Source organism: Oryctolagus cuniculus, chromosome 2, assembly GCF_964237555.1.
Source record: "Oryctolagus cuniculus chromosome 2, mOryCun1.1, whole genome shotgun sequence".
Classification (NCBI taxonomy): Eukaryota; Metazoa; Chordata; class Mammalia; order Lagomorpha; family Leporidae; genus Oryctolagus; species Oryctolagus cuniculus.
Genome location: NC_091433.1, coordinates 166399193 through 166425245, shown reverse-complemented (window position 1 = coordinate 166425245; position 26053 = coordinate 166399193). Strand labels below are relative to the sequence as shown.

The window sequence follows — 26053 nt, the reverse complement described above, 5'->3', positions numbered from 1 at the left end:
GCAGGAGAATGAAAGCTCACTGCATTAGATTTCCCCTCGAGCAGAACCGAATGCCTGATAACAGGCAGCCAGGAGCTGGGGGAGTTAAGAGCAGCAATTTTACATTACGCTGGAGTTTCTAGGCTGGCATGGAAAGAGATACCAGTATTAGCTATTTGCATCTTACTGTAGCCACAGGGATATGTGAACAGCTGAAGAATTAATTTGATATATATTCCCAGAAGCCTCTCCTCTGCCAACAGAATTCTATTACTGTGAGCTGCAGAGTGTGTACCGTGAATTTGTTTCTTGCTTTTTAATATCTGCTGAAGCATATTTCTGCTAAGTGGATTGCCACATAATGGGGTGCATCTATCTGTGAGTTTGGAGTAAACTCCATTAACCTAAACAGGTACAAGGTAGAAAAGGTAAGGCTATGAGTATACCAATGCCTTCCATCTTCAGGAGGGCAGATTTCAGATTAACATGCAGTCCTACTTTATAGTAAGTGTAGTCGTAATACCTGAAATGTTTTACTCCATGTTATAGCATGTCAGACACGAGCAAGCAGAGGTGTTGAATCCAGGACCAGGCTAGCATCTGCATGGCTGGTTGCTTGCTGGAACACCTGTGCACTGAGGGGCTGGGAGTGTTACCTAGAGCTGCTGCTCTTGGGTCTGGAGTTGAATGTGTCTCTGTGCCTCCTGTGTAAGGCCTCCCTCACCACATTCTCCTCTGCGGTGCTCCCTTTCCTACCCACAGCCTGGAAACTCCTTTCTAACTCATCTTCGTGTTCAAAATCTGCGCTCTCCAGTCTAGAAGGAAGGGATTTCAGGCAACACCCAGACTATGGGGAGCTACTCTGTGGAGCAGAAAGTCTAAATCCAGATCAAGACTAAATATGGCTCTAAGAAATAGAGGATAGGGGAAAGTCAAAACCCATGAAACTATGTCTATACAGAGGATAAATATAAACCATAATAGCCCCAATAAAAACACCGATAGAGGTAAACTGCCCCTGGCATGGGCAGCTGGCTGCACCTTGCGTTGGCAGCCCATCCTTTGCAGCCTGCCATGCCCTGAAGCTCATTCTGCTTTCTTTCAGGGCATGAGTTCTTGAAGACATTTACTTCTGATGGACAGCCGTTTCATCAGACTTAAACATAAGATCTGGAAGTTGTTTCTTCATGTTTCTTGAAATACAAGGAAACGCATTTTAGCTTTTTCATTTGTACTTGCAGCCTCCCTAGATATGTGATAGAAATTTTAGCCACTAAAGCAGTCATCTTTTGCACTGAAGGAGGGAGTTTAAATGATGCTATTAGCCTTTTAAGGGCTTCACACATTGCTAAGACTTTTCCTTTAATTGTCAGAAAACTTGCTCCTGGTTTTTCATAACATTAATGTGCTAGGATAAGTCATATATGAAACAGCACAACTTCTGCTTTAGGCTGATACCAATTTCCTTTTTGCCAATTACATTTAGCTAAATTACATGATGGAAACATGTAGTTTATGGTTCAGTGGGAACTAGGAGATGAGGTACTCGGAGCCCTCTATGTATTTCAGAACTTGATCTAGGTATACCAGCAGGATGTGTTCTTTAGATTAGCAGTTTTCAGTGTGTGGGCTACAGACCCGTAGGTGTTCCGTGGGGGACTCTGAAGCCTTTTCAGGTGGTACCTGAGGTCAAAACTATTTCCATAATAGTATTAAAATTTTATTTGCTTTTTCTCTGTGTACCAACTTTGCACTGATGATACGCAAACAATGGTGCATGAAATTACTGCCATCTTCCTATCAGTAGAGGCCATGGTACCAAACTATGCTAATAATTGATTGTCTTCACCTCAGTATACTTGCAGTAAAGTAAGGAAGAAATAATTAAAGAAAAAAAATCAGTTTCCTTTAAGGATGCCCTTGATTGAAAGCAGTACCAGTTATTAATTTTATCACGCTTTAATCATTGATCATACTTCTTACTACTGTTCTGTGGGATGAAGCTGAAGGTATGCATAAAAGAATTCTGCTGCATGCTGACATACAGTGGTTGTCTCAAGGAAATGTGTCATCTCTCAGGATTTCTTCTAAACATCCAAGTGCACATGTTGGGTTAGCAGTTATGTGTGCCTGGCTCCTTGCTGTAGTATTCCCACAGTTGGACATACTGGAATATGTATGATTTTGGACTCACACATCAAATTATTACTCCCATATTTAACATCTGACTTGTTATCTTGCAAAAGTTATGGACAGCAAAGCACATTTGCAGGAGTAACCTAAATTGACCTTTCAGGCTAGAAGAATACACTTTATCATATACACTTGATATATCAAGCAGGAAAAGACCCTGCTTGATGTAAATAAAAGGCAGTACCCCTGTTTTTAGCCCCTTCTTCCCCTGACCAGTACAAGGAGAAACAGGGAACTGTGTCAAGAGAATCAGGGCCTTGATCCTTTGTCGTATATATGGATTTATTAAGAGGAAGAGAGACTTGAAATCAGAATTTGCTGGGTCTGAAATCCAAAATGCTCTAATAACAATCTTTTTCAATGGTAACACAGTCTAGAGTATTTTCAATTATTCCAAACTCTGAAAAACTGAAATCTGAAACACTTAGGGTCCCAAGCATTTCAGATAATGGTTACTCATCCTGTACTGAGTTCAGATTTGCTCAGATTTGATTTGGGTAATCAAACTTTATTAAATTTTACCTCTCAATACTATTGATTTCCTGTTAAATTGATTTTAAACTATTCTGTAATGCAAAACCATAAAAGCATTTGTCTCAAAATGCTCTGATCCTGTAAAGTGATATTTGCTAGGGGAACTGTTTACCAAGAAGCAAAAATACTTTTTACCCTTTTTTAAAGTTTTTTTTAAAATTTTTTATTTAGTAAATATAAATTTTCAAAGTACAGTTAATGGATTACAATGGCTCCCCCCACCCCAAGAAGCCAAGAAGAAAAAATATTGATTGGGAGGGGGCAGAGAATTGAAAGGATTTCTTCTCAGAAAATCATGTCAGCCAGTTTTGACTTCAGTCAAAGGTGCTTCCTGACTGGCATGGTGGCTGGGACATTTCTGAGGGATGGTCAGGCTTACATGTGTGTCTGAGGGTGCAACCTGGTGCTGTGTCCAGGGAGCTTCTGCTGAGAAGGAGCGGAAGAGAGTGGAATCAGGCAGATCCACGAGGGCGGCTGTCTTTTAGTCTGGTTCTGCACTCAGGGGAGGTGGCCTTCCTGGAGGACGTGAGAGAAAAGCACCTGGCTGTGAAAACACATTGGCTCCGAGATGGGCTTCTTGGAAGGATTGTGATGTCCGTTAGATGATAAGAGGTTGAAAGTCAGCTAACCTGGGAAAGAAACCAGTGAGAGATGATGCTGAGTGAGAAATGTGTCAGTATGTCCGAATATTTCTTCAAGATGTGTGCCTGTCTTACAATGCTCTTAGGATAAACCTTTTGAGAGAGTGAGTGAGAGAGAGAGACAGAGATTGAACACGTAAGTGAGCTCCCATCCTCTGGTTCACTATGCAGAATGTCCTCAGTGCTCACAGCTGGGATGGACTGGGAGCCAGTAACTCAGTCCAGGTTTCCCACATGGGTGACAGAAACTCAATCACTTGAGCCGTCATCTGTTGTCTCCTGGAATCTGCGTCAGCAGGAAGTTGGAATTGGCAGTCATGGCTGGAAATTCATCTCAGGCCTAAACAATCCAATACAAGATATAAGCTTCTCAACCAGTGTCTTAACTTCTATACCAAGCACCCATTCTTAATGACAACTTTTCAAAATAAAGTTTAATGGAAGGTATTTGGCAGTTACATTGCGACTGAGGACTCTCACATCCCATGTTGGAGCGCCTGCTTCATATGCTGGCTCCTCTGCCTCCAATCCAGCTTCCTGTTAATGTGTACCCTAGAAGACCATGGCTGATTGATCAAGCACTTGGGCCCTACCAGCCATGTAGGGGACCGAGAGGAGTTCCAGACTCCTGGATTTGATGTGGTCCAACCCTGGATATTGTGGGCACTTAGGGAGTGATTTAGTGGATGAAAGATCTGTCTGTCTGTCTGCCTTTCAAATAAAATATGAATAAATTAAGTTTTAAAATTATAGTTGAATTGTTTAAACATGTTTATCTTGGGACAATTTTCTTGTTATTAAAAATATACATATATTTTAATAAGTTTAAAAAGCAGACAACTGCATTGACTATGCTATTGCAGGATTATTGAACGCTTTGCTAAGTGTTGAGGTTCAGGGGATTTCAAGTTGGATGAGACTCGGCTCCTGGCTGTGTGGACTCTTGCTTCCTGGGGAAGGTTGACTTCTAGAAACCACTTTTGGGGCACAAGAGCTTTGTGCACATGCTTGCAGGAACATGGAAGATGCAGTGGCTCAATTCTTCTGGGGAGCTGGGGAAGAGGTCTTAAAAGAGGAAACATTTGAGCCAGGTCATGAAGGCTGAAGAGGAAGACATGAAGGAGGCATTGTAGACAAAAGAGGCTGCATACGCAAAGCATGGAAGCGGTTAGGTTCCTGGCAAGAACCTTCGCATGCCTAGAGCGTTAAGATACGGGAGCCAAGGTTGAGTGACAAGTCTAGAAGTAAGACAGCCACATTCTAAAGAACGTTATGTTTGACAAGAACAAGTCTAAACTTTTCCTGTTGACAAAAGAGAACCATCCGGCCGGCGGCGCGGCTCACTAGGCTAATCCTCCGCCTAGCGGCGCCGGCACACGGGGTTCTAGTCCTGGTCGGGGCGCCAGATTCTGTCCCGGTTGCCCCTCTTCCAGGCCAGCTCTCTGCTGTGGCCCGGGAGTGCAGTGGAGGATGGCCCAGGTGCTTGGGCCCTGCACCCCATGGGAGACCAGGAGAAGCACCTGGCTCCTGCCATCGGATCAACGTGGTGCGCCGGCCGGGGCGGCCGTTGGAGGGTGAACCAACGGCAAAGGAAGACTTTTCTCTCTCTCTCTCTCTCTCTCTCTCTCTCTCCCCACTCTGTCTGTAAAAAAAAAAAAAAAAAAAAAGAACCATCAAGCACACTTGATTTCAAGGAAGATAATTCTGGGGACAATGTGTGGAATGAGGAGGGGGCTGAGGTCAGCAGCCATTGAGGAAGTTCAAGCCTGTATCTTCAGGGAGTTCCAGTTAAAATGGAGGGAAGAGGTTTTAAATGACAAAAACCTTCTGAGGTAGAATCCTCTGTTTGGTGGTACTGCATATACTTTAGGAAGCAGCAGTAAAGGTTTCCTGTGAGGAATATGAAGGAAAAGGAGAGAACTCTTGGTAGTTTTGCAATGATTTAAATGTTAATTGAATTTCTTTTAAGTATTTCAATTCCTAGGGTTGAACTCTCCTTTGAATTAGAAATTTGCATATATAGTCACCAAAAACTTCTTGGCAAATTTCACTGAATTCAGGACAGTAATACTAGTATCATGTCAACAGTTAAACAGAAATAAGAAATCATTTAGAGCTCTGTGAAATACTGTTGTAAGTGAAGACAACACCTTTTCCATGTTGTTTCAGTATAGTTTTTGCTGGTTTTCCTTGCCGAGTATTTTAGTAATTTCACTGTTGCCTTGAAGATAGGAATATACCTTTTTGTGTATATATGTTATGTATGTGTTAGCTTTAAGTACCAAACATAGGCTAAATAGGAAATCAGATTTTAAGACAGATAAATTGCGTTTCTGTCTAAACTTTGAGTTCCAAAAGATAAACATTTTACTATGGTCTGAGGCTTTGATCAAGTAAGTGGGCCTGATCCCCTGTAATCAAAATACAAGAGATTTTCTCTACTCTCTTTTCAAAGAATTGCCCTGAAGTTCTTTTTATTGCAAATTATATTCTTCTGAAGACCCTCTGACAAGAAAATTTTTTATGCCAGTGAGAGAAACAGAGATGTCTTTTGCCTAATTTATGCATTAAGTGGTGACACTAGAAGTAAAAGCTCTATAAAAATTACAGCTATTTGTTTACACTGGTACAAGAAGGTGTCTTCATAGAAGACATTTATACCTGTGTTAGTGTAAACAACAGGTTTAGATTTATTAAATCCAAATACTTTTAAAAATTCTTTCCAGATATGATTACCAAACATGTTTGTTGTTTCATAAGCAGTACTGAGTCCAGGTGCAATGAAATATCTATGTGGTGAAGTGGATTAAGCTGTCACCTGCAGCACCAGAAGGCCAAATAGGTGCCAGTTTGAGTCCTGGCTGCTCCACTTCCTGATCCTTCTCTCTGCTGTGGCCTGGGAAAGCAGTGGAAAACGGCTCAAGTGCATGGGCCCCTACACCTGCATGGGAGACCCTGTGAAGCTCCTGTCTTCAGCCTGGTCCAGCCCTGGCAGTTGCTGCCACACTGAGAGTGAACCAGTGGGTGGAAGAGCTCTCTCTCGCTCTTGCTCGCTTGCTCGCTCTCTCGCTCTCTCTCTCCCTCCCTCTCTGTGTATAACTCTGCCTTTCAAATAAATAAGTAAGTCTTAGAATGTTAGCAGGGAGTGAGGGGGGACAAGAAGGAATCCCATATAATGTCCACAGAGAAATAGTCCGCTCTCCTAGAAGAGGTGTTTCAACTAGGAGGAGGAATATTAAGAATTGAGCCTGCCTTGGAGGGTTCAGTGTGTTTGTTGCATTTGTCTGCAGTGGATCCCACCAACACTGTTTATTAAATCCGCTTTACTCATTGTAGGCTACCACTTCCCATGACCAGGACCTGAGTTGGTCTTGGCTGCAGAATTTGATAACTCCACTAAGTTGTCACCCTTAGTCTTGTGGCTGTTGCTGATTTTGGCTGTGAGCAGTCTGTTCTGAAATCGGCAGAGGGGACTCTGCTCCATTGGATCTCATTCTTGACTTTTCCAGTGCTGTCTGATTGTTTTTTAGCTGTCTAGCTGTATTCATTTGGAGGGCTATTTTAAACCTGAAGCAGATATCAACTGAGAGAATAAAAATTTAGCTTTTTAAAGAATAATTTTATAGATTGACAACTGTAACTCTTACAACTTTATTGAATGTGTAGAAATCCAGGAATCTCAATGTTTGTTGTAGTGACACAGAACTAGAGGGTTTTGAATACAAATGTTTGACTATTTAATGTTGACATATATGGCTTTATAACCTCAACCTTCTAAGTTTCTAGGAGATTGGGTTTTGTTTATTTGTAAAACTTCAATCCAAGGTTCTTTCACAAATTACAGTGTCAAAACTGAATGTTAATCTTGACATCCCTGCACATTTTTGCTTTCATAGGCCTTTGAGTGAAGCTACAAGCGGACATTATCTGGTTGTTGATTCTTTTACAGATGAGAACTGGGATGATGACCAGCTGCTTGGTTTTGAACCATGCAACGAAAACCTTATCTCTGGCTGCAATATAATCAATGGGAAATGTGAATGTGATACCATTCGAACATGCAACAATCCCTTTGAGTTTCCAAGGAAGGATATGTGCCTTTCAGCTTTAAAGAGGATTGAAGGTAAGTGTTCATTTTCATGAACGATCTAGTCGTCAGCCTTAGCATTGTGCAACTCTGAGCAGTGATCATACTTGAGCTTGAAAAGGCAGAGGGGAAGCTATGGAGCTTGGTAGCTTTTACAGTGCCAAACCAGATGCCTAAAATTTACCAGGTGCTGGGGTGTGTGTGTTTCTTGGAAGCTGTACAGAGGTAATGCTGCGGTCTCTGTGAGCAGGGTCGCCTGTGCCAGCCTGCCTAGGTCACCTCTGCCTAATGGATAATTTCCCAAATGCTGTATTTGAGATCAGCATCTGCTGTCACCAGGTCCATTCCACTTGATTTACCATAGGATGGTTCTCCACGAGGAGAGCTTCCTAATTAGAAGTGCAGCTCATCTGGCAAGCAGGAGTCTCTCTTTAGAAGATAATGGGAGAATCATGTGGTGCTGGTGCTGCTTGAAGGCTTAGGTTCATTTTGCCAGGGGCAAGAACATGTGTGTATAGATAGATCCGTGAGGCACTTCAACTCTAGAGAGAGGTCATAAATTACATTCACTAGCAAGACAGTTGTATTCGTATCGCTCATAACTTCTTTACATTCATGTGTACAATCTAGAAAAAGGGTTGACAACTTGGAAATGGGATTCATGAGCCCAGTAAACCCAAGTGGAGTAGCGAGAGTTTAGTGCTGTGGCTTCCAGCCACAATTAATGAGGAGTGAGGCTTGGACTCGAGTCTCAGCCCTGCCTCTGACCAACTAGCATCAGTTTTTTCTGGGAAAGAAAAGAGTGCTGGAGGAGACATTCTAAAATACGCATTTATCTCTAATGTCATTCTATGATGAGGAAGATTAGGGAACCAGGTATTTGGCACAGCAGTTAAGATGCCATGTGGGATGCCCATATCACATATTAGAATGAGTCCTAGCCCCATTTCTGATCCAGCTTCCTGCTAATGTGCACCCTGGGAAGGCAGCATGTGATGGCTCAAGTACTTGGGTCCCTGCCACCTACATGGGGATCCTGGGTAGAGTTTCAGCCTCCTGGCTTTGTCCTGGACCAGCCCCAAGCTCTTGTGGGCATTTGGGGAGTGAACCAGCAAATCGAGGATCAATGCCTTTCTCTCCAACTCTCCCTTCCTTTTGAATAAAATAATTTTTTTTTAGAAGAAAGGTAGGTAATACAGTTTGGAATACCAAGGATTTCAGAGGCCAAAATTCCAGTTCAAAAGGAAAGTAGGACAGGATGGAAGCTTCTGAAATGTATTGTGTCCAACTTATATTAAAAGGTAAAAAAGATTTTTACTGTAATATAAATTTAAAATATGTCATCTCAAAACTAAAAAGAGAGAAGCATATAGGGTAAGAGGGAGGGAGGCAGGGAATATTATGTTCTTAGAATTATATCTACAAAACACATTGAATCTATTAAAAACTAATTAAAATTTTTTAAAAATTAAAGACTTAGAAATTCATAATGGCCTGTAGATTAACATTTGTTTTGATGACTCAGCAGCCTGGGTAATACGAAGAGTATATAATAGAAAATAATAAAAATAAAAATTTTAAATTGCAGAGGGTATAGATAGTGTTGAAGCCAGTTCTTGAATTTGAACATCAGGAAATCGAGCTTCCACATAACTGATGAGTAGCAGGCCTAGAACTAACTGTGCCAAGTATTCTTCCAGGCACATCATGAATTTAGACAATGCAGTCAGTTACCTAACTCATTTCTATTTCTTGGTCACACTTTGCTCATCTCTGTTCCCACCCACGTTGCCTGTTTGCCAAATTTGGCAATAGAGACATGTAAGGATATAGATGACGTGGTAGTGTGTTCATTTGAGTTGTTAACTTATTAATTTAGTTACTCATACTTAAATTCCCATAGCATAAAATAAGACAGCAATTTAGAATTAGTACTTTTGCCATTCTTAAATTTCATGAAACCATTTTTATTCCAGTGTTTCAAGTGCCTCAGTAAGGCTGTCTTTGTCTTCACACACAAGCCACATTCCACAGTGTGTGACCCCCTCTGCTCTCAAGCACAGCCTCTTTGCTGCTGGCCAAGTTTCTTTTTGAGACACAGCAGATCTAAGTAGATACTTTTGCAGGCAGTTTTGTCCCCAAACCCAGTATCTACCCACATAAAACTAGGATGGTTACATTTGTAACTAGTTAAGTATATACCTATAATTTTTACAATATGAAGATTTACCTTCATTGATTTTTAAAGTGATTCTGAAAAGCTGTTTGCAGGATTCAACACTTGCAATTGTGAGATCATTCGCACAGGAATAATTACTGTATCTAATTAAATTTCTTTTTTTTTTTTTTTAGTCTTATTCTATCATGGTCCCTGTATAATCTAAAAGTAGAACAGGTTGAGGCCATATGAGGTTAATGTATCTTATATAAACAGTGTTTTGTTATTCAGAGTAAAGCATACTACAGATATTTGAGCTCTGGAAGAAGTTAGGGGTAGAGGATTTCTATTGGCTGAGACAGTTTTGAAGAAAAAAGCCATATATATATTCAGGTAGATACAGTATGAGAGACTTAATGAAGATATTGTATTGTTGTACACATAATTGTTAATATTGATAGAAGTTTGATAATTGGAATTCTATAGAGTTCAGGGTCAAGAAAGTGTGACTTGGAATTATATATATCATGGAAGAGTAGAATCTAAACAGTTTAGAATTTGAATAATGATTTCAGAAATGAGTACAATAAAAACAAAAGAATCTAGTGTATAAGTGAGAATATGTAAGATGTTGTGAAACTGGAACCTGTCTAAAAGAAGAAGGTTTTATGCCTGTAGGTAGTAGGAATTAATGATGGGGTCAGAATGGGACCAGATTATGAAACATCCTGAGCATTGTACAGGGAGCTTAAGCCTGGTAATATGAGCTATGAGAAATCATTGCAGGCTTATGAGCAGAGAGAAGCAGAGCGTAGTAAAATCAATTTTAGACAGACTACGGTTCTAGGGAGATGCAGAATAGATTAGCTAAGGAAGATGCTACAGCCAAGAAGCTTGTTAGAGAGCTGTTTCCATTATTTAGATGTGGTGCCGCAGGAGAATGGGCTAGAGTGCTAGCAGGGGAGATGGCAAGGAAGGATGGATGCACAGCATTTTGATGGAAGCGCCTACAGTAGGTGCCTGCAGATAAGAGAGGGATGACAGTACATAAAGACGACTCGAGGATTTCTAACCTGAATAGAGTGAAAAGCAAGTAATAGCAATACGTCAGGGTGAACATTTTGGCACCATGAGTTTAAACAAATAATTTTTTTTAAAAAAAATAGGAAAATCTTTTAAGATATTTTATGATAAATTGGAACTGAAAAATGAGGTAGTTGTTTTAGGGGACATAGGGTCAGGAGATACTACAGCATAGCTGGGTGTGACAAGAATGATCTAAGAAAGAGGAAAAAGCCAATAATGAAATGCTTAAAAATAATGCTCTTGTGAGCAATGTCTTGTTTCTGTTTCTCCAAAGAGTATAAAACAAGGCCATCATCTGACAGTGAGGTAGAAGAAAGGGTATGGAAAATTGAGGGTGAAGAAGAAAATGTAAAACAGGCATCTTGAAAGAAAGAAAGGACAAGTGCATTAGGGAAATGTAATAGGGTCACTTGCTGGTGCTAACAGTTTACTTAAGGTTAGTAGTTACAAATTTGAAGAGAGACCAACCACACAGATACGTGTTTCTCTCCAGCTCTGGTGCAGGTGCAGCAGAGATGGGGATGTAATCAGCGCTGCGGTTTTCCTTGGCAAGTCTGAACGAAAGGAAGAGTCATCCTTTGGGATTGAGAGTCAGGCAAGAGGATGTTTATGGTGATTGACCATGTCATCCATACTAGAAGGGGACAAAAACAGTGCCTAAGCAATATGGTCAGTGGGGCGGGGGTCTTAATGTGGTTGAGGAACATAGGAGGGGGCAACCAAGGAAGTTGGGAGGAATTTGTAGAACAGATACTTGTTGTCAAGATTCTTATTGATTTGTAAAAAGGGCTAAGAACGACCTTGGATAACGAAGCTTGCTGAGAAGGGGTGAAGAACCAGGTCCCGGGAAGTGGGAGGCCAGAGAGCTGTGCCAGGATGAATTGTCCCCTTAAGTGATGAAGACGAAGCATGAACAGGTGGTGCAGAGTCAGAAGTTTTGTAGGTAAATTTAACAACTGCATGCAGCTGATGATGTAAGCAGATTGCATTTGCTTCAAGTAAACACTATTTTATTTTTTAAAAAGGAGAAAAGGAAGAGTGATCTCAAAGTGAGTTTAAACATGGAGGGCTTACGTAATGCGGGAAATAAAGCCATCCTCACTTAAGAGGGATTCGAGGGAAAAGAGTGGTCGGGGGCTACCCAGGCTTCCTCTAGAATAGATGGAAGAAAGAAACATTCAGAGGGGAGGATGTGGGCAAAAGGCATTATGTAGATGCCCGAACATGGGTTCTAGAAGGTACCAAAAAGGATTTAGAAAGGAGAGTTGTGTGGAGCATGGAGTGACTGCAAAATCAGATGCAGATGAGAGTACAGTAATAATGGTAAAATTTATAGACTTGGTTCTGATTATTTCTTATGGGAAGGTGGATAGGTCTGGTTAAAGCCTTGTTTTTAGGACAGTTCTTAGGGGCAGTTAGTAATACTAAGGTGTGCAGTATCAGAGATAGGTGAGAGGAATCAGAGCATAATGAGAAATCATGGGCCCAATTTCTGTTGAAAATGACTGGTTAACAGTCAGCCATGGCTTTGCACAGCGTGGTTTGTCACAGGGATCTGTTTGTCCCAAGAAAGGAGAAATCTGGAAAAGGGAGTGACCTGCTGGTCATCTCACTGTGTTCTTAACCCAGCTTATAACTTTATGCCATCCTACTGATGGTGAATGGTGCACTGAGCATCACAGAAGTGAAATTGAGGTGCTATAGGTTGGAGGGGAGACCCAGCTAGTAAAAGCAATGCCAGTGTCTGCAGCTGTCACAGAGGCCTCTGGAGGGGCCCCTCTCAGCATAGCAGTTATAAAGCTGTCACAGAGGCCTCTGGAGGGGCCCCTCTCAGCATAGCAGTTATAAAGTCGACAGCTAAGAATTACATTTGAAATAAATAAAAAGACTTCCATATGGAGTGAAGTTTTCAGTTTGTATATGATTTTCTAAGTTTGGGGTTCACGGCTTTAAAAAATTATTGTAATTCAAAGTGGCCCTAATAAATTCAAGAACTAATCAGAAACACGAAACCATGTCACCTTCAGGGAAGGATACAGAACACTCTGGAAGACATTCATCTATTTATTGCATCCAGAAAGTATCAAGTGCCGAATAGGTACCAGACACTGTTTCTTGCTGTTGAGGATACAGTTCTCATGGAGAGCACATTCGGGGTGGGGGTGGGGGGGTTGTGGATGAGAGTAAATACATAAAAGAAGGAGAAAGTATCCTGTGGCGTGGTAAGAACTGTGCAAAACAAGGGACAAGATGCTGTAATAGAGCTTAATGGGGACATTGCTTTACATAGGGCTGTCAGGAAAGTGTTCTGTGAAGGAAGGGCTTTTGAATCGAAGTCTCAAAGCAAGGAGGCAGCTTGGGGATGCTCTGAGGGGAGAGAATGGCATGCAGAGGGAGCTGTAGCTGGAAAATCTTGGAGGTGAGAACAAGCTTGCTGTGTGCAGGGACCCCAGGAGGGCCAGAAGGGCGATGTGGCGGGGTGGGGCCAGATCACCTGAGGCCTTGCAGGTGACAGTGAGGGGTGAGCATTTGGCAATGAGGGATGAGGACATAGGAAATGCTGTTCAGGGATTGTGAACAAAGGTGTGATATAAATTTGACTTGTGTTTTAGAAGTTGAATATGGTGGAGCAGAGACTGACCGAGGTTGGGAACAGAGTCCACAGGAACGGGTTCTCTTAAGAAAGAGATAGTGGTGACACGGACCCGAGAGCTGGAATTGGGGAGGAATGGGCAGATATGAGATGTCATTTAGAATTAGAATTAACCGAACTTGCTGATGTGGGTAGAGAAGGAAAGAGAGGTCATGGCGAGCATTTAGATATGGGGTTTAAGCAAATGGTATAGGGCAAAGAGTAGGTTTAGAGAGGACTTTAGTGTTTTGGGCAGGGGCCAGCTTTGTGGCGTAAAGGGTTAAGCCACTACATGCAATACCAGCATCTCGTGTTGGCTCCAGTTCAAGTCTCAGATGCTCCACTTCTAATCTGGCTCCCTGCTAATGGCCCGAACAAGCAGTGGAAAATCGCCCAAGTGCTTGGGCCCCTGCACCCACATGGGAGACCCAGAAGAAGCTTCTGGCTCCTGGCTTCAACCTGGCCCAGCCCGGGCTGTGGGGCCATTTGTGGAGTGAACCAGTGGATGAAAGTTCACTCTCTCTCTCTCTCCCCGCCCCCTTCCCTCCTCTCTCTGTAATTCTGCCTTTCAAATAGATAAACATTTAAAAAAGAAAAGAGCTTTGGGCAAATTCAATTTGCCGCATAGAGCTATTGGTCATTTAAGTAATTTTTGATATAACTAACTTCTTAAGTAGCATTCCTACATGCATTGCTACCACATTGAGGATTGCAAAGATAGGTTAGTACATTGAGAGGACTACAAAGATAGAACCCCAGAGGAAAGCCAGACCTTTCCATGAAGAGTAAAACCTAATTGGAGATTGTAGAGGGAAAATGAATAACCCAATTCACGCTGATTTATCATGAGGCAGAGACCAGCTGAAAGACTATTGGTATGGGATTCATGAAATATGCTGTTAAATGTACTTTTTTAAAGATGTATTTATTTGAAAGTTTGGACAATCAAAATTTATAATGGGATTTCATATATCACTGTTATATTGAGTGGACAAGGAAGAATTGCTCTTCATTCATTATGTGGAAATCCAAGATTTTGAGACCTGAAAAGTGACTCCAGCTCTTATAAATTTGCTGGGTGACTCAACAGAAGGTAAAGGAGAGGATCAAAGCAAGCTTAAGCTCAAAAGAGGATTGACAGAGGCAACTGAGAGCAGGAAGTCAAGGTGGGCTCTGGTGGCTGATTGAGTTTGGGGGATGAGAAAGGGGAAGACTCTTGGATTGGGGGTAGCGGGCAGTGTGTGGAGGGAGGGATGATTGTCAAGCCAAATGGCTTGGGAAAGTGGAGGATGTCAGGATAGATGTTTAGGAAACTGATGGTCTGTGTAAACAGTGATGTCATTTCCTAAAAAGGGACTACAAGGAGAGCAGCTTTGTGGGAGGTCGGATGAGGTGGATGTTGCCTTTGTTTTTGTTATGTTTGAGGTATCTATGGAGAATGAAGGGGAAGGAGTTAGGGATCTGGAACTCAGATTTGAATGGGAGATAAGGACTTGTGAGTCAGTCTCCCAAGGAGAGTGTGGTGTCCTAGTAACTTTGGAGTCTTATCAGTGATGTGAGGAGGATGAGCATTTTTGGAATAATTAACGTGACAATAATGTGCATCATGGAGAGGAAAGTGACTGGCAGTGTTAGCACAGCACGATGAGAACTGTGCAGTGAAGCCAGTGCAGGAAGCAGAGAATACTCTTGGCCTAGTAGGAGAAAATCTAGGGAGCAGTACCAGCCACTAACTGAAGATTAGCCTGAAACACAGATAACCACCTCCCACACACACAGTGATACTGGGATTTATTTATATATGTAAAAGGAATGTATAATTTTAATTGTCAATTAATTGACTCATTCATACTCCCTTGTTCATAAAAGCCTTTAAAAGTATTTATATGTGCTAGAGCTGATTAGACCTTCCCCTCAGATTACAGTGCGTTAAGAGTGAATGATCAGTGAGGGAAGTCAAGAAACAGGATTATAGTTAGAAAGTCTCAGTCTGCAAGACTCCTCTCCTGGGCATCCTCCCCCGGTGTCTCTCGTTGCTGAGCCTTTCTTCCATTGTCGAATTGCTTTAATTGTTGATTCACTCATGTGCTTACTCATGGATTCATTCAGAAAGAGTGTTGAGCACATACCATTTGCTGCTACCCATGAGAGCTGCCAGTTTGAGTTTGGTTTATTTTAAGGACTAATTTCTAAATAGTTGTAAGCTTGCAGGTGCGTAAACTGTACCACATTGTAGGAGCTTGCTTTTGGTTTTTAATATATCATAATTGTCAATATTTTAATCATCCACTATGAAAATGTACATTGTATACATTGTATTCTCCTGCCCAGAAATTAAAGATTAGATATGAGAAAGAATTAGCTTATATAGAATTTTATAGCTGTTGCCTAAGACAAAAGGAAGTTTGATTTTATGTTGTATTGGCTCTGCTCTCTGAAGCTAAACTAATTTTGACACAGAGACAAATGGCTTCTGTTTCATAGACGTTTTTTCTTTCAGTTTTTCACAACCTAGATAACAGTTGCCTCAGAGCATTAACTTTTAATTATGCTGTGCTCTAAATTTACTGTTTCAATTCTGCCTAAGGAAATGTTAATACCATGAGCTTCTTATTCCATTTTTAGTTTTTTAGATTTCACTTATTTCACATTTTTTTCACACAAGTGAAGTGTAAGTGCTGAGTTTTATTCTTGGTTGTTATCTATTCCTTGGTCTGTAGCCTATGGTACAACCTGTGCTATGTGTGGCCTAATCAAGTATTCGAACTCTGAATACCATCTGTAGTGTTTGTCAGTAAACAAAAAATTAATTAGGATTTAGAAAGAAATGTACTGTATGCTTTTACTCATCAAACTTTGTTCTTCAAAAGTTGTGTGTGTGTGTGTTTTCTGTTAGTAGTAGGGGTTAATGTTCAAAACATCTCAAGAAAATGTGATCTGGTGGAGCTTGGCATATTATTAACATTCATTCCACCTTTGGAATAGTGCAAGAGAATTCCCTCCTAACACTCTGGCCACTGGTACTGCTGTATGGAGATGCTGTTGGCTGTGCTAAGAAACCTGCTGTCATCCCAGGGAAAGCAGATGCTCCCGGTTCTGCACCCACTAGGGCTCAAGGTCCACAGCAGGCCTGGGTGTCAGGCACATAGGTATCCTCTAGATTACTCCAACATGTGAGAGCTTCATGGTCTCACAGATTGTGGCTAACCAGGACTGGACTAGGTCTGGGGAATCTGTATTTCCAGTAAACCCTGGGAGAATCTGCTCCTGCCAGTTTTCCACACACTTGGAGCAGCAAAATCATAGTATGTTTATATGGTAACATTTCCTTGTGCAAAGACAGATTTGTTGTGCTTGTGTGAGAGAACATCATGTCTTTAATCACAAGACCTGTGTTTGATTTCTATTGTTTTTGAAAACAAAGCATGTGTTGTAAATTCCTTTACTTCAGATATTAATACACAATAATGATTTCATTGTGCATATTAAAATATTTATAAGTAAATATTAAAAATGGGGGAAATTCATCTTTCTTGTGTACAGCTATGGTGAAGGACAAAGCAAATCCTGAGACATGGGTGCTTGGTGAAATCATTCATTTTTAATAGAGTTGGTCCTTAATACAAGTTTACCTGTTGGATCTTTGCTAAACTTTAGAAATATGTTCAAAATCTACATCCATCTTTTTTTTTTTTTTACAGTTATATTGATCTACATCGTATCCCTAAATTTTTCCTATATACTATTTTCTATGATAGATATGATCCATGTAATCATTTATTCATGGGCTCAGGTTTACTGTGAAGAGATGTAACTGCTTCACACTGCCAGATTATGCTACAGTGATGTTAGAAGGCTGTCCTTACAACTGATCATTACTGTGGCTGTTCTTTTGAGGAGAAGTTGGAAATGGGGTGGGTACTGTACATTTTGTGAGGTTTATGAAGTGTCATGGAAAATATTTGATGGAAACTCTTGGCCTTTCCAAACTATTAGTTGACGATAATAGAATATGTGTATGTAACTATCAAAAACCTCCCAAAGGTAATCTCTCAAACTCTGATTCTTATTATTCTGAAGCCAAGCTTTCTGTCCTTCATGACATCCATGTGTACAGATTTCTAGTTTTTAAGTCCGGTTGTTTCGTTAACAACCTATTAACAAGTAGATCCTATTTTTTTAGGCTGGTTATATCAGAAGGCATTATTATGCCTGTGAATGCTTTGCTTTGGCTCTTACAAATTGTGTGAGAATTCCGCTTTAGAAGACTCCAGTTAACATTGCTTATCAAGTTTAGAAACACTAACACTTCCCTTGACCATTCTACCTCACCTTGCAGGTAGGCTAGGGACCTCAGAACCATCATGGGCCCAGTGGGTTTTTCCTTTGGCTGCCCAGGTGCGTTAAAGAAGCTTATTTAAGGCAGTAAGGCTTTAGTGCAGCTTTAGAAGTGCAATGCTGTCCTTCTGTCTTTGTAAAGACAGTTACAAATTGATACATTCTTTCCTGTTTTGGAATATATATATACATATATAACACGGTGTATTTGTAAATGTGTATATATATCTATATATATACTCAAAACCATATCTATGAAGTGACTTTAACATTTAGATATGTTGTTTCATTTTAAGTAGCTACAATGCCCTGGCTTAAGAAAGTACAAACTTATTATTTTCAGAGTAAGAGTTTTTTTATTTAGATTGACAATTAAATCCATATTTTAAAATTTCATATCATAGGTACAAATTCTTAGGAGAATTGTCTTTAAAAACATGCTTTAAATCATTGCTGTTTTGATGTCTTGATAACTGGTACAAGGAAAATAAAAAGGTCTACCAAAGGACGGAAACCAGTTTCAAATATCTGGGAAATAAAAACAGGAAACTCGAGGAACTTGGCCAAGTACCGTTGGAGAGGAACTTTAGTTGAGTATTTGTACCTGCGTTTTAATTGTTGGAAGCCATGCGGTGACCTTCTAGTTGGGATTCTTGTGCTCATCAAAAGGAAAAAAAGCCATGATTGTAACCCCTGTTGCCAAGAGAAAGAGGTGGCTTTGTAACCTCCACCAGGGTTACAAAAAGGATGAGTGTGAAAACTGAATTTCCACGTTGACATTTAAAGCCTTGCGTTGCATGCAGTCACAATATACATAGCAAAGCAATGTCCTGTGCTGTTCATTGATTTCCCCCATCCTTGCTTTAACTCTTTAATTCTACACCTTCAATCATCACTTTTGTCTCAAGATTTGCATAGTCCAAATCTCTGTCTAACCTCATCTCACACCTACTCCCAGGTTAGTTAAAGAAATACAAGATATTGTAGGTGAGCAGTGTTTGCTGCAGGTCTGTGCCTTATTTCTCATTTAAATGCCAAGTCTCTAATGCAAATTGTTAAAAAGAATATATTATCATGGTTAAAAGGACCAAAAAAAAAAAAAAACGCATTTACCCAGTGATGTCTTTTTACTTACAACATTATTTTTCTACCTACCAGAGTTGTTTAAAAAAATGCTGGTTGAACGGATGACTGCCTTTGCAGGTTGAGGTTTTCTGAGGGTTAGCCCTGAGCAGCCCCGCACGTGTCTGTGGTTTCTGACTCTACTTAGGTTGCCTCTGTTATTCCCAGAGCATCACTCAAAGGTTCAGAGTTGCTGCCTGGCCCAGCTGTGTCCTGCTGAGCCTTGGCCCCCACAGAGGCTTTTCCCGACATGAGCAAAGAATCTGGAATCCAAGCCCAAGAGGCCTTCTGAGCTTCTGCCAAGAACTGTGAGTGGAGACCACTCCTCATAGCAGGGTTCGGTTCCCCGGGAGGAGCTGGAACTGTCCCTCTGTGTGCATGGGAATTTCCGCCCCCTGCTGCCCCAGGCCAGCTCCTTGCCATCAGCCAGAGGGTGTGCAAGACCAGGTCCTGAGCTCTTCCAGTGCACATATCTCAGGCCATTCAGACCTCCTTAACCAGTGCACTCAGTATTTCAAAATCATATTCCAGGGTTGTGGAAACTCAACCAAGCTAGGTATAGCTTATTCTTCTGAGTAATAAGATTTTAGTATTTTAAAAAATCTATTCGTGGGAAGAAGCAGGATGCATGCAAACATAAACCTACAGTTTCTTCCACTTCATGTGAAGTCAGTTCTATCAATGAACATCTCCTAGTTGTCTCTCTTCCTCCCTGGCTACCCCATTCTGTTCTTGTTTTCTCCCACCTGAGAACACACCATCAGCTTTCTCTTTACCACCAGCACCTACATTTAGGAAAAAATTTAAATTGTTTCCCATCATTGATTGATTGCACTATAGATTGTTAGCCAGTGTTCGGTTTTTAAATCCATTCTAATTGTGCAATTCCAATTAAAGGCATTCAGTCCAGAAACAGGAGCACTCTTTAAGGTGGAGCAGGGATCACCATTGTCAGTCCTGCCCCTTCCTGCCCCTGACCTGCTCGCTGGGGGAAAATGGACCTGGGGCTGGCCCATGGCATAGGGACATCTCAGAGGAGTATGGAAAGGCTCTCGCCCTAAGAAGCCCGAACTGGGGAGATAGCGACACACAAGCAGTTGTAATAAGGGCAGAGCAGCCATGCCCGACCTCACTAGGGTTGCACATACGAGACATTGTGGGAGACAGTGATAAATAGAAAGTAACATGGAGCCTAACTTAATTAGTTTAAAAGCTGTCTTGTGATTCATAGACATGTTTTATTTCTAGAATTCTTATGTCTGTCATCTTTGTAAAATGTATGATTCTCTCAAGGAAGGTATTTAAAACCACTAAAATTCAGTATTTGGACTTATTTAAAATTTAGAAATGTTCTAATAATAAAATTGACTCATTCCCTAGTTCATATTGGCCTTCCCTAAACAAATTGCCCTGGGGCATTTGAATAATTTATTTTGAAACCTATGAGACCATTCTTTGAATTCTGCACACTCTCTAAGGAAAGAACAGTGGATTCACATCAATTGTTGATCTTTGTAAGCTCGGGTATCCTTTTTATAAGGTACCTTCCTGCTTTTGATTTGTAGTCTCTATTGCTAAGTGTTTTTTGCATCAGGAGGAAGTGACAGCAGTAAGTGGTGCCTGTAACGTTGGAGGAGGGAAGGAATTAGCACAGATGAATTAATGTTTGTGTGGGTTCTTAAGGGGTTGGAATGTTCCTCTAAGTCAAGGATGTGTTTTTTTGTTTCTAGCTGACAACTTCCTAGTTTCCCTGCACTTCATTATTCTTTTCTCTGTCACTGGGATTTTTTTTAATTTCCCGAAAAGCAAGTGAAGTGCTTTCTTCTTATCAGTGGCCTTTCTTTTCCTGTTCCAATAACAAAAGAACAATACAGGAATTTAATAATGTTCAAAACTGATACTTCTTTCTCTTAATAGATCCATATGTTTATCTGTAGATAAAAGCCAAGTTTTGTAGACATGGAGGAAAGCTGTTCATCAGAAAATGAGCTAATGATGTATTTGTCGTTTTTTTTTTTTCATTTGGTTTGGAAAATAGTTTTTTTCTTCCAACTGTGTACCAATGATCTGTTACGATTTAAGTCGCAAAATTTAGAAATCAAGGTAAGAACACTGGTTGTCCCCTAATAGAAGGACATTTTTAAGGTGTCTAGACTACATTCTGATCTTGTTCGTGTACTTTTATTTTACTAAGGTTTATTATTTACTTCTCCTTCTACTTTGGCAAAATAAGCAAAGTGCAGGCTGTCTCTCAGAGCTCTTGTAAATATCAGAGGTGTGTTTGTGCAACAGTGGACATGAGAGGACGCTTGTTTCTGCGTTGCCACACGGTTTGCCTTCTTGGCAGAGAGGAGCATTGAAAAGTAGCTCCTGGGTGTATCTTGGAGCCCTTGAGAAGGGGACTAGTGACCTGTCCCATGATGGTCGTGCTGTATGACCTTGGAGGACCTTGCTTGCTCTCTTTTCTAAGGCAAGAAACAAAATCTCGTATTTTCAGTTGTGTCTGACACAGATCTGGCTGGGTAACTAGTTGGTTTTTAAACTGCATATACACCTAGCATATAACATTTAAAAGTGATAGTTATCTCTGTAGTAAAAAGAAAATATACTACTGTTCCATTTATATGTTCTCAGTGCCCTTGCATTCCTATTGGTAATCACCATGGAGCCTTCTGAATGCTTCCTGAGGGAGAGCCGACTTGTTTCTGTTCCATCGGGAATTTTTCAAATGAAATTACGCTGTGGTGTTACACCCCAGTGCAACATGGAACTCCCCAAAATGTTACTAGGTGTTCTTTCCTGCCTGTTGGCCTGGCTTCTTGTCTGCCTAACTTCCAGGATTATTACATTGCTGTCCTCGGGGGTCCTTTGGATCTGTCAAGGATCAACACACCTCTTTAGATGGGAGAGTGCATCCCATATGGATTTGTAATAGTGTGTTCGTGTGCACAGGAAATATCTGTTTCCTGTAACAATAGATGTCACATGTGCATCTGTGTACTTAGTGTGCCAAAAGGACAGAGTATATCCCAAGTGCATGTATGAATTTATGTAGTTAATTATATGTAAGCACGTACACATGTATGGTAACATAATAGATAAAACATGGAAATCATGTGGTCTCTTTTATCTTACCCTGTATGTGGATGTCTGCATTTCCTGTATTCTACTTAGAATGGCAGTGCTGATAATTGTGCTCAGTTTTCTGGTTGAAAATTTCCTGAAAATTTTGTTCTTTGATTATGGAAATTAGAGAATCTAACCCCTCATTGTACACTCCAGCAATTTTTTAAAAGAATTGGTGTATTATTATACACTTTGTAAATAGCCTATGGAGGACAAGCTATGACTCTTTGAATAAATATTATTCAGACTCCTTCCACTTTCATTTCCCTTATCACCGTAATAACCACACCCAGCTTTGCTATTAAACTGTGTTGTCTATCTGCTTCCCACACCACAGTGAAGCTGACCTTAATGAGTAGCAAAGGAAACCTGAGAGATAAAGTTGAAAAACTGTCTTCCTTTTGTTGACATTTCTAAAGCAAGAAGTCAGAAAGCTTGGCTCCCTCTGGGTAGACAAGAGCCGCCATGGGTCGTGATTAGATGGTATGCTCATTGCTAAACAAGATGACTCCCAAAAGAATCATTACAAACATTCCAGTGAATAACCAAGAATTCAGGTAAACTAAAGGGCATGGCTCTTAGCTGACAGACTGCTTGCTTCCGCTTTCTATACTTGGAGAATAGCAGAGCTGGAGGTGGAAATCGCCATGGGGATGGAGCTCTCCAAATTTCTGAGTGTAAGCCCTCGCTGCCCAGCCCAGGCCAAGCCATGTTTGGGAGAAGCCTCCATATTTGGCTATCTAAAGCTCTGTAGCAGGACTCCTTTGCTGTGTTTTACTGTCTCTACTGATGTGAAGTTTCTGCCACAACTTAGTTGTATTACTGTTCAGTCCAGAGGGATTTTTTTTTTTTTTTAAGATTTATTTATTTACCTACCTACCTACCTATCTGAAAGTCAGAGTTACACAGAGAGAGAAGGAGAGACAGAGAGAGGGCTCTTCCATCCACTGGTTTACTTCCCAATTGGCCACAATGGCCAGAGCTGCACTGAACAGGAGCTAGGAGCCTCTTCCAGGTTTCCCACGTGCATGCAGGGGCCCAAGGATTTGGGCCATCTTCTGCTTTCTCAGGCCATAGCAGAGAGCTGGATCAGAAGTGGAGCGGCCAGGACTAGAACTGGCGCCCATATGGGATGCTAGCACTGCAGGCGGTGGCTTTACCTGCTATGCCACAGCATTGGCCCCAGAGGGATTTTAATCACACAGTAACTTTAATGTTTCATGCATTTGTATTATTTCTGTTCCTAGGTCATATTAACCTTTCCATTGAACTTTTTTCCATCTGTTAAAAAAAAAAACCTTTGTTTTAAATATGTCTTGAAAACTTTGACATGAGTCATATCACTTGGTATCCATTTGCTAGCCATAATGCAACATGACTGATTTTTGTCATATTTCCTATGGGTTGATGTACCCTTTTCTATTACCAGAAAAATATTTCAAGTCTTTATAAATCTTAGGTGAAGTGCCTCCAAAGAAGAGAAATAAAATGATTGAATATCATGTTATGTACTGTTATCTGTAGCATCAACAATAAATGAATATCCCCAGAAAAGAGGTTATGAAATCACAACACACACGGACACACTGAAGGATTAGGAGGTAGTAAATGTGAAATGGGCTTAAGAATGACTTCATTCAGCCACTGACATTTTGGAGGAACTCAGGCTGTCAGGAAAATGAACCGATCTGTATTAATATAAAGCACAAGAAATTTAAATAAATCATGTTTGAAAGCAATACCAGGATTTTCCTTGAATGTTGCTGAATAAATTCCGCTTGTTAAATGTCAGTTAAGTGTGTGTCACTGGCATCCATAAACTGACAGGGCCACAGAAATATCCAACTTTAACAGCTTTAAAATTTTTAAGCCCTTTAATGTTCTTTTGACCTTCAGTTAAAGGACATGGTTGCGTAGCAGAGGAAATGCCTCAAATTCTAGCATCTGGGTTTGTTTCTTTATACTTTTTGGCACAGTTACAACAGTAGGGCTTTTCTTTCCTTTAATTTTTTCCCCAGTACAGTCGGCACAGTCTTTTCACACAAGTGGCAAAGGACAGTTGTAAGTCCAAAAGCAATACACTTCTGCCCCGTGCTCCGTGGTAGGGCCTGATTGAATGGCTTCTTGTTTCACAGGGCGCCAGGATCAAAAAGCAAATAAACAGAATCCCACACAAATATAAATTTTGCATAAAGTTGGTTACTACACATATGCATATAATTTTTATATACTCAAAACGCAATGCAGTCAATGCTCTATTATGTTGAATGTGTTGGGTCTTTGTCTCAGTATTCAGTTAATTTCATCTGTGTATAGTTTTTGGATCCTCATCTGAATTCTCAGCTGCTTTTGAAGATGTTTTTCTAACAGTTGTTTTTCTGTACCCAGGAAGAGAACCTAGTTTAATTAAAGTCCTTGTAAAATGTACGTATTTTGTTAAAGAATTTATTTTGGCTCTATTAGTATTTCATCCATATTTGTTATTTATCACTAGTAAGAGGTTACTTAAAATTGAAGAGAAAGGCAATGAGATCTGATTTTTCCAGTCATTAAAATTCCCCCATCAAAATAGTAAGCTGAAGACATCTTCACCTTTCTGTGTTTTCCCGGCTTTGCATCCCATGAGTTTGAGTGTGATTTTTTTCTTCAGACTCTGGGTGTTAGGAAGCAGCATCCTGTGGATGCACTTTCCTCAGGGATTCAGTGTGTACTATACACCTCTCACACTGCTCGCCTCTTCAGTGCATGTGAGCCTTTGTGCACTCTGACATGAGAAAGATAGGAAGCAATACCTTTATGTTCAAATGCTTATGGACTTAAAATGAACAACAGTTCTCAAAAGTACACTGGAAAGATTCCCACTGCTATCTCATAAAAACTTGTTTTGTCTGAAGTTCTTGTGTGTGTGTGTGTGTGTGTGTTTTTAAGATTTATTCATTTATTTGCAAGTCAGTTACAGAGGAGGAGAGGCATGGAGGGAGGGTGGGAGGAAGGCAGAGAGCAAGCTTCCATCTGCTGGTTCACTCCCTAATTGGGCACAGTGGCTGGAGCTGTGCAGATCCGCAGTCAGGAGCCTCTTCCAGGTCTCCCACGCAGGTGCAGGGGCCCAAGGACTTGGGCCATCTTCTGTTGCTTTCCCGGGCCATAGCAGAGAGCTGGATTGGAAATGGAGCAGCTGGGACTGGAACTAGTGCCCATATGGGATGCCTGTCCTGCAGGCAGCAGCTTTACCTGCTAAGCCACAGCACCGGCCCCTTTGTGTTTTTTCTTTACAGTTAGATTGAAAAAGATGATCATCTGCCCTTCATAGATGTCTATGTAATTGTCCACGATTTGTTCATTAATTCAGTAGATATTCATGGAGCACCTGCTCTGTTTGAGACACTGTGCTAGATTCAGGGTTAATAAGCAGAGAAGCTGCCATTCACTCCTAAGCTTTCAGTCCCATGGGGCATAAATAAGATTATATAATACTGTTGACTTGGTGCAGGGGTGGGGAGGCTTGAGCCTGAGGTAGGATGGTTTGAGAAAATCTCAGAAGAGATAGTGGTTGAGTTGGACTGAAAGGTAAGGAGTTAGCCGTGCAAAAGCTTGGGGTGGAATGCTCCAGCTGGAGTGGACCACATATTCAGTGACCATGGTGTGGGGAAGAGTCCTGTGGGCTGGAGACCAGAAGGTTGTGGTGGAGCGAGAGCAGTGAGGAGGGCGGCAAGAGAGGTAGGAGGGACTCAGTGATACGATAGTGCAAAGATTTTGGATCTCGGGCTGAGTATGATGGGAATGCCCGGAAAGGTGTTCAGCTTCGGATGGAGAGGGCAGAGTCGCTTCTTAGGAAGATCAAGCCTGGCTGCTCTGTGGAGAAGGGACTGTGGTGGGTTTCAGTGGAATCTAGGGGATTAGTTAGGACATGGAAGAAGAGCCAGGAGGATGACATGTGGCCAGATAAGAGTACTGACAGAGAAGGGAGTAGATTCTGTGGATAGTTTGGAAGTACAGTTGTAAGGATTCAGATACCAGGTTTGAGCTCCAGGTTAGGGGGTAGACTCAGAAATGAGGCCCAGGCTTCTGGCTTGAGCAGTTGGGGCCATTTCCTGAGATGGGGAAGATGAGGTCAAAAACAGTGAGTCAAAATTAAGCTTTTAAATAAACCACAGTGG

General features: G+C 41.1%; 1 protein-coding gene across 7 annotated transcripts in view; it reads left to right on the top strand.

The window, feature by feature from the left end:
• The window catches only part of CRIM1 (cysteine rich transmembrane BMP regulator 1), a 208363-nt gene that overhangs the window by 33310 nt on the left and 149000 nt on the right, over positions 1 to 26053 (top strand). For 6 of the 7 annotated variants that reach the window (XM_051842985.2, XM_051842989.2, XM_070069255.1 and 3 more), the window contains exon 2: positions 7297 to 7470. The exons of the other annotated variant lie outside the window; for it this stretch is intronic. In XM_051842985.2, coding sequence (XP_051698945.2) covers positions 7297 to 7470 — 174 coding nt within the window. The remainder of the gene's footprint in view (positions 1 to 7296; positions 7471 to 26053) is intronic. 7 annotated transcript variants of the gene reach the window in all.